Below are 7,655 nucleotides of genomic sequence, written 5' to 3'. Positions count from 1 at the left end.
GGTGGGGAGATGCTCAGTGCCCCAGACCTGCCCATGCTGGCCCAGGTCACTCCTCCAGCACTGGGGAAGCAATCAGCCCTGGCAGCTTCAAGGGGAAGTCACAAATGGGAATGTGCACCCAAAGGTGATGGTGGGACCTCAGCCCTGAGTCAGTCCAGAGAGTTCTCAACTTCAATTTATGCTTGCACCATAAAAAACAGGATAGTGAGAGGAGTGGATGTGGAGCAGAGGAGCAGCTCCGGATCTCCTTATGGTGGGATTTCATGGCATAAGAGGTATGAAGGGTACCAACCCCACACGAGGTGCTCTCTGCATTTTGGCAGCTGCCCCACAGCATGGGGTGGCCTGGTAAGTTTGCACCCACCCTTTTTCATCCAGAAACCAACCCTGTGATGTAACCACTGCACCCACGGGTGGTGATACCACTGCCCACGCCTGCCAGGGCTCGAAACCTCCACTGCTGCCCGTGCAGTGACTGTGGGGACCCATCTGTTGAATGCTGGGTTCCAGAGGTGCTTTAACACTCTTGCTGTCTCTTCTTGCCCCATAGATCCTCGAGATCCCCGGGCATCTTCTTGAGGCTGGAGGAGCACGGGATCGGGAGTGGTTCTACAGAGCATCTCTGCACCCATGTGAGATCCCCACTTAATTCCAGGTTTCTCCTAACCTATGATGGAGACTGCAGGCCTCCCAGGCCATAGGAGTTCCTTGGAGCGCTTTTGATCACCCTGAGGACACCGGCTGGGCTGAGGATGCTGAAAAGATCCGATGTGGTGACAGGAACCATCCACTTGCAAACAGCTTTTGAAAGGCTCTGGAAGTCAAGGGAAGAATGGCAGCACTCTGAGACAAGGGGTAATGCCACAGGGAGCCTCCACTGTGCAGGATTCCAACCTACAAGTGGCCAAGTGGAGGGGTTCCATCTGCCCACAAGCTGCAGCAGATGGTGCTGGAACCCTGCTGGCAGGCAGGAGGTGACAGTGACCAGAGCTGTGTTCTGCTGTGAGCTGTCTGGGCTGCCCACAGCCACACTGCTCTTTGGACTGACCATCCAGCAGTGTAGGGCTGGGTGACACAGAGGGGAGTGAGCACAGAGATGAGTCCAGTGTGGGGATGGGGAGCAGAGATGTGTGGTTGTGCACAGAGCTGAGCCTGTCCCTGGCATGGGGCCCTGCTTGGGGACCAGCAGCTTGTGGTTTGACCCTGGGAACCCATTACAGGGAGGCCAGCAGGCAGCACTGTGCCACCTCTCCCTGCCCTCTGACGCCTTACGCCGGCTCCACACCCACTCCCTGGCAGGGTTCAGGCTTTAAAACTTGAACGGGTTCCTCCGCATTCACAGCCCGGGTGCTGCCCTGTCCCCGCTCCTGCCTTTACGCAACGCGCTCACATGAAACACGCAGCCACCACCTTGCTGTTATATAGGCACCCCGTTCCCAGCCTGGACGGTGCTCAGCGCTGGGGACAGCAGTGGATCGGATGGAGAGGACCCTGCCCTGGGGCTCTGCAGAAGGTAGGGGTCTCTGGGGTGTGGAGTGAGGGGCTTCTGCGGCTCTGTAGGGAGCAGCAGATCACTAAACCAGAGCATGAGTTGGGTCCCTCTTCTTGTAAGGGATGGCTCCTCGTGGTGCAGCCATCCCAATGCAGGGGGATAGCAGCTCCTGGGCTGCCATGCCCATGTGTCCAGCAGCAAAACCTTGAGAAACAGCTGTGAGGACATCCGGGGTGCACTGATGGCATGCAAAAAGGGGTGCAGATTTGAAAACACAGCATGGTCTGGAGAAACTGTCTTCTTCAAAGAACTCCAGCTGCTGATCCACTCTTGGAACTGAGCGTCCCTCCTTCTCCTTCTCCTTCTCCTTCTCCTTCTCCTTCTCCTTCTCCTTCTCCTTCTCCTTCTCCTTCTCCTTCTCCTTCTCCTTCTCCTTCTCCTTCTCCTTCTCCTTCTCCTTCTCCTTCTCCTTCTCCTTCTCCTTCTCCTTCTCCTCCTTCTCTTCATCCACCTCCTCCTCCTCTTTCACCTCCCTCTCTTTCTCTTTTTCCCTTCTCCCTTCCCTGAATGCTCCTTACCCTGAGAAGTGCTTCAGAACAAGCCCATGCAAGGCTCTGTGTCCACGGTGTCCCCACTGTCCCTGGACCCCACTGTGTCCCAGGGCAGCACAGGAGACACGCCAGGCAGCGGAGCAGTGCTGTGACTAACAGGCACAGACTAACAGTCCCATTGGGCTGGGACATCCCACACTAACCATTGCAACTGGGACCCCTATAACACCACGTATTCCTGCTCACAGCTGGGAAGCACCCGTGGTCTGCAGAGCAGGGATGGCTGAGACCTCACCCAGCAAGGAAGGGGCCCCAGCTGAGTGCCCCGTCTGCTACGAGAAGTTCCACCCCCTGGAGCACACACATCGCCAGCTCAGCTGCGGGCACGCCTTCTGCCACGACTGCCTGGTGAAGTGCCTGCTCTCCTCCAAGCTGGACGGCCACATCCAGAGCAGCATCATCTGCCCCGTCTGCCGCTACGTCACCTTCCTCAGCAAGAAGAAGGCGCTGTGGCCGACCAACCCGCGGACACTGGAAGTGCCCCTGTCACCATCCTCCTTATCCCAGCTGACCAAACTGGAGAGCAGCAACGCCCTGGTGGTGCCCAGCCACTTTGTGATGCCGGTGCAGAGCTTGGAGCGTTGCAGCCCCACGGGCACACAGGGAGAGCTGGCACGTGGAGCCCACATCTTCATCATCAGCAGGCACGGGATGCCGCTGGTGGACACGGACTGCTCCTCCCTGCGGAGGGAAAGCCAGGCGGAGACGCGGAGCACCATGTCCTCCAGCTCGGCCCTGGGGCTGCAGTGCTGCCAGTCGCCCATCGCTCTGGCCGTGCTGCTCATCCTCACTGTGGCCCTGCTGGCGGCCGTGCTCCCTTGGCTGCTGCTGGTCAAGAGGGACTCACAGTGAGGACAGCAGAGACTGCGATGATGGAGGATTGGCACTGATGCTGGGGCTGGTACCTTCCTGGAGAAAGCTCAGATGCAGCTCCAGGGGAAGTTTTCCCATCTGGTCAGGAATTTGGGATGTTCCTGAAGATCTCTGGGTGCTCGCATGCTAGAGGTGTTGCCTCATTTGGTTGAAATGTGGCTGCTTGAGTCCTGTTAGAGGGTTCCTTCTGTGTTTTAGTGGTGTGGTGGGGCTGGAAGGACCCAACTCACAGCCCTGCCCTCCCTCAGCTCTGCTGTCAGGTCCCCCAGAGATGTCCATGCTCCTGCTGTCACCGTGTCTCTCCTGCCCTGAGCACACAGGGACAGGCAGCAGGCAGGCAGTGAAGGCATAGCTCTGCACTGCAACGGGGGTGGCTCTGGGAATTCCATCCTGTCCCCACACCAGGGGGAACTGTGGGCATCTGAGGGGTGTACATTAAATTTGGGTCCCCCCGTGCCCATTCCAAAAGAAGTCACAGTCACAGCGACTGTGGTGCTTAGGAATGCACCTTGAGGACCTTGGTGCTTTCACAGATCCCTGACACACGGAGCAGGAGCAGGATGTCCCTTGCTGGCACTGGCAGGAAGGTGGCACATAGCTCCTAAAGTGAGAATCCCACTTGCTGAGCATCAGGGGGCTGCAGTGCTTTGGGATCACCCAGAACATTTCAAGAGGACAAATAAAAACTGCCCAGTGTTAGAAATGCTGCTCAGCAGGAAGATCCCATGTCAGCCCTATGGCCCATTTGTGAGCAAATGCAGGGCATCACTCATCCACCCCTGGGCCTGTTTCCATACCTGTGTACCGGGTGCGATGACACTGACCCCTGCACTGGGAGACTGCTGGGGAAAAGTGCCTGAGACACTGCACTGGAATGGAAATCCTATTTCATAAGAGATAATTACCTGACAATAATGCGTCCCCGCCTCCTCATTTAATAACTGCCCTTGTTATTACTCTGGATATTGGGGAGGTACTGGAGGGTGCCAGGAGCCAACCCCTGGCATATAGGGCTGCTGAGGGGCTGGCAGGGCTGGCGGAGCCCACTTTTGGCTGCTGCTGCTGGAAGCCAGGAGTCACTTGGGAAAGGACTTCAGCAGCAGCTCCAGGTAGAGAGGGACATCTTGGAGAGTGGCAGCAGGAAAGAGCAGACCAAGTCCGGGGGTGCCATCAGCAGGGAGAGGCAATGCCACGAACATTGGGTGGGGCCTGGGGGCATCACTGTGTGTTTGCCACAGGGTGGCAGTGCTTGGCCGGAGCTGGCTGCCAGGGCTGGCACGGGGACAGAATCAGGCTTGGGGGGTGGCACCCTGGGTCCCCAGGAAGGAGAGTTACAGAGCCCCCCGGGAAATCTGGCTGTAAGCAGCTGCCAACAAGGCAGGGTCTGCACCCCCTGCTGCACCCACGCTCTCCTGCTGCTCGGGGCCAGCTGATGGCCCCACATCCTTACCAGAGCCACCCACCTCCGCTGGGTCTGGGTGCATCTGGGATAGATATTCCCAGCCCTTCCTGTGCTGATGAGAAGCTGCCAGCATCTTATTTTCTTGCTGTTAATGTCATTAAGAATCCAGTCCTTCCTGTGCCTTCCCCTGTTGCTGATCCCTACAGAGGACGCTTGCAGCTCCAGCAAAGCCAAGCCCCCAGGTGCTGTGCAGCTTCCCCCAGCAGGAACAGGGCCAGGAGCATTGCAGGGTGCTGAGGCCACTTGCAGCTCAGTGCTGAGTACTTCAGTGCTTTGGTTCAAAATGGTGACCAAAACACTGAGCCTGCAGCTCACAGACATGCACTGGATGGTTGCATTCTCTGCTGATATCCCACATCACCTGCGTGGGGGTATCACAGGGGACACACATGCAGCCCTGTTTGGTCCTTCTGATGTCACCATGTGTCTGTGGACACAGTCGGTCACTCATGGCCACAATCTCTGGACGTCTCACAGAGTTACTGTCAGCTGCAGGCTCCTGGCATGCAGCTGTGCTTGCAATCCATGCTGGAAGCCACTGCGACTCCTGGAGATGCCCAGGGTTCCCTGGCTCCATCCCAAACCCTTATCTTTTTCTTTTTCTATTGCATGAGAAGGTCAAGATGTCCCATCCCTTATCTCCTGGTGACACTGGAGATCTGTTCCCCTGCCACAGGGATGACCCCAGAGCATGGGCTTTTTTTCACAAGCAACCAGAAGCTGCCTAAGGCAGGAGTCCATTAGGGCAATTACTTTCTGAGTGTGTTGAGGATGGGGCTAATGACTTTCCTGCAGGTAAGGATGGCCAGCCTGCGTGCACACAAAATTAAAGGTCAGCTAATGGCCTTAGGGTAGCAAAAAGGTCAGAGACATCTTCCAGGCAACTCTGGAGGTGGAGACACACCCCTGGTGGGCAGGAGCTCTGCAGAACTGTGAGAGGAGAATGAAAAACTTAAACAATAGGACAAGATGCTGGGAGCACTAATGCTGGGCTGGGAATGCTCTGCAAGCATATGGCAAGGGAAAACGTTCCATTTGGGCTGGGAGAGGGTAAAGAGTGGCCCTGGTAGTGTGTTTTCATTTGCAAGTATGTTCATGTGCTCTGAAGTCCAGCAGGCAGCTGCCTGGGTGCAAGGTGAACCTGGCTGTGTTTGACCTATTGGTGCATGGCTTTCTATGCATACTTTCACGCCCATGTCTTTTATTTCCAGCAGCTACCAGTACATGTGCATGCCTGAGCTAGAAGCTTCCAAAGAGATGTTTGAACTAAATCAAGTGACTCACCAGACTTGGGGCTGGGACATCAGTCATTCCCAGTGAGCGAGCTGGAGTACTGTGCATGGACAAGGAGACTGCCTGTGGGATGCTTCTAAAGCACATGAAAGACCCCACAGCAATTGGGTCCAGCAGGCTGCATGACCCTGATGCAGCAGCCCTCATCCTGCAGGTGCTTCCAGGCATTGGCACTGACCAGGCAGGCAGCTCAGGGGCCTGTGCTGAGTGCCAGCTGCTGAGATGAGAGCAGGGATGTCTCTGCCAGCTCAGTAATTTTATAAAGGCCTGGGGAAAGCTCAACCACCTGGTCTGGGGAGCTTCTGAGGGAGGACTCAGGTACAGTGGACATCTGCCCATGCAGGTCCTTCTAAAGATGCTTCTGATCCTTCTCTCTGAAGAAAGTGGGGATATAGATCCTATCCAACAGAGTGCTCTCTTCCTTCCTGCCTTCCTGTAAGAAAACCTTTCTGCACGTATCTAACTGCTATCGGACCACCAGCACAGGCACTACGAGGTTTAGTATTGTCTGTAGAAGGAACCAAAACCACCCCAGGTTTGCTCCTTCTCTCCCAAGTAGGTATGAGTATTCAACAGGCAGAGAATAGTTGGGTGGTGAGTGCATGGGGACTAGATGGAGCTGTGAGGATAAAAGGCTGTGGAGGATGAATGAGCATGTGGACAGGTGTTTGCATTTCTCCCTGTTGGATGGACAATAGAGAAACTGGGCACAATACACAGGAATGCATGATACAGGGAATGATACACAGGACCCTGTAAAATCACCTAAGCCTTGCCACAACACTGTGGTCTTCATGAACTCCCTCTGCAGTTAGATGGCACCTTGAGCTGTGCACACATCAGGGCTGTGTTTCCTGTCCTACCCAGCTGTGTGGGATGTCCACGTGGAAAAGAGTGGCTGAAAATCCCAGAAGGCCCTGTCCAGAGCTGTAAAGGGACAACCAGAAGAGCCAGCAGGCTGGCAGGCACTCCTGATGCATTTAAGATGTTCTCCTGCACAGTGTCCAACCACTGACTTTGCCACTCCTGACTCATCTTTCACTGGTGACTCCATCCATCACCCTTGGCACGATGACTTTGCAGGTGGAGATGTGCAGGCAATCAGCACAGCGTGATGCTGGCTGGTCTACAGGGGTGCTGTTGGTCCCAGTGCCCCTCCATGTCAAATTCTTCCCTTTCTCTGTTTAGAATTGCTGGCTTGGTAACCCCCCTTCAGTGTGTGATGGAGAGCACAGCTGCCCTTCCTACATTAGCATTACCTTTGCCTGGTGGCAGCAGTTCTAAGAACTCTGGGTAATGGCTGCATAATGCATCATTAGCGGGAGAAGGTGGCACTTTTATGGCTCGGAGATGGGAGAGGTGGGAATTGTGCAGGGCCCAGGAGTGCTTACTGGCCAGACACGCCAGCAAGCTCCATTAGGATCCAGCCTCTGAGAGCCCCAGCTCCATCAGCTGAAATCTCAGCATCAATAATTAAGAAGAAGGCTCCTCTGAGCTTCCTCCCCTCCCTGCACCCAATCCACAAAGGATAGGGTGGAACTGGCCTGGGCTGTCCAATTGGTGTGGGATGTAGGCAGGGTGACAGTGACCCAGCTGGATGTCCCCATGCCTGGGTCTTTTCCGATAAGATCTTTCTGCCTCCATCTCTGGCACATGGCAGACACTTTTTCTCACTGTCCACCTGTGGGGCACAGCCCTAGGCAGAACTCCCCTTCTGGAGCCTTGCATAAGAGTGGGGTTTTCCAGAGTTGGAATAGGTCTGGGGGTTGGCAGTGCACGAAGGGTGTCCTGCTGACACCTGAATGCCCACGGTGGGACCAGATGCTCCTTCCCTGGTCTGGTTGCTTCTCACACACATATGAAGGTCACACACAGCTATTTTTTCATTAAAAACTTAATAACCTGCTTCAAAAAGAACCAAAAA

The 7,655-nt window shown here is 55.4% G+C and overlaps 1 protein-coding gene across 3 annotated transcripts; it reads left to right on the top strand.

Annotated features, from left to right (window-relative positions):
• On the top strand, positions 1 to 3,874 carry RNF222 (ring finger protein 222). 3 transcript variants are annotated; one of them, XM_090121827.1, is made up of 5 exons: positions 1 to 124; positions 201 to 275; positions 656 to 855; positions 1,426 to 1,513; positions 2,292 to 3,874. In XM_090121827.1, the coding sequence occupies exons 3-5, from the start codon at positions 753 to 755 to the stop codon at positions 2,953 to 2,955; spliced, it is 855 nt and encodes a 284-aa protein (XP_089977953.1). In that variant the 5' UTR covers positions 1 to 124; positions 201 to 275; positions 656 to 752; the 3' UTR covers positions 2,956 to 3,874. The 3 variants fall into 3 exon arrangements, with proteins under 3 accessions (XP_089977953.1, XP_089977952.1, XP_031454467.2); XM_090121826.1 differs by having other exon boundaries at positions 201 to 348; positions 551 to 855; XM_031598607.2 differs by having other exon boundaries at positions 1 to 348; positions 551 to 855.
• Positions 3,875 to 7,655: the final 3,781 nt, after the last annotated feature.

The sequence above is a fragment of the Phasianus colchicus genome, chromosome 20, assembly GCF_987193195.1.
Source record: "Phasianus colchicus chromosome 20, bPhaCol1.hap1.1, whole genome shotgun sequence".
In the NCBI taxonomy this organism is placed as follows: Eukaryota; Metazoa; Chordata; class Aves; order Galliformes; family Phasianidae; genus Phasianus; species Phasianus colchicus.
Note: the sequence above shows the minus strand (reverse complement) of the source record. Positions and strands in the feature narration are given on the sequence as shown.

Coding starts and splice junctions, on each gene's coding strand:
- RNF222 (XM_090121827.1), top strand. CDS start 753: ATGCTGAAAAGATCCGATGTGGTGACAGGAACCATCCACTTGCAAACA. Junction 856..1,425: donor GCAGCACTCTGAGACAAGGG/GTAATGCCACAG, acceptor GCTGTTATATAG/GCACCCCGTTCCCAGCCTGG. Junction 1,514..2,291: donor GCCCTGGGGCTCTGCAGAAG/GTAGGGGTCTCT, acceptor TCCTGCTCACAG/CTGGGAAGCACCCGTGGTCT.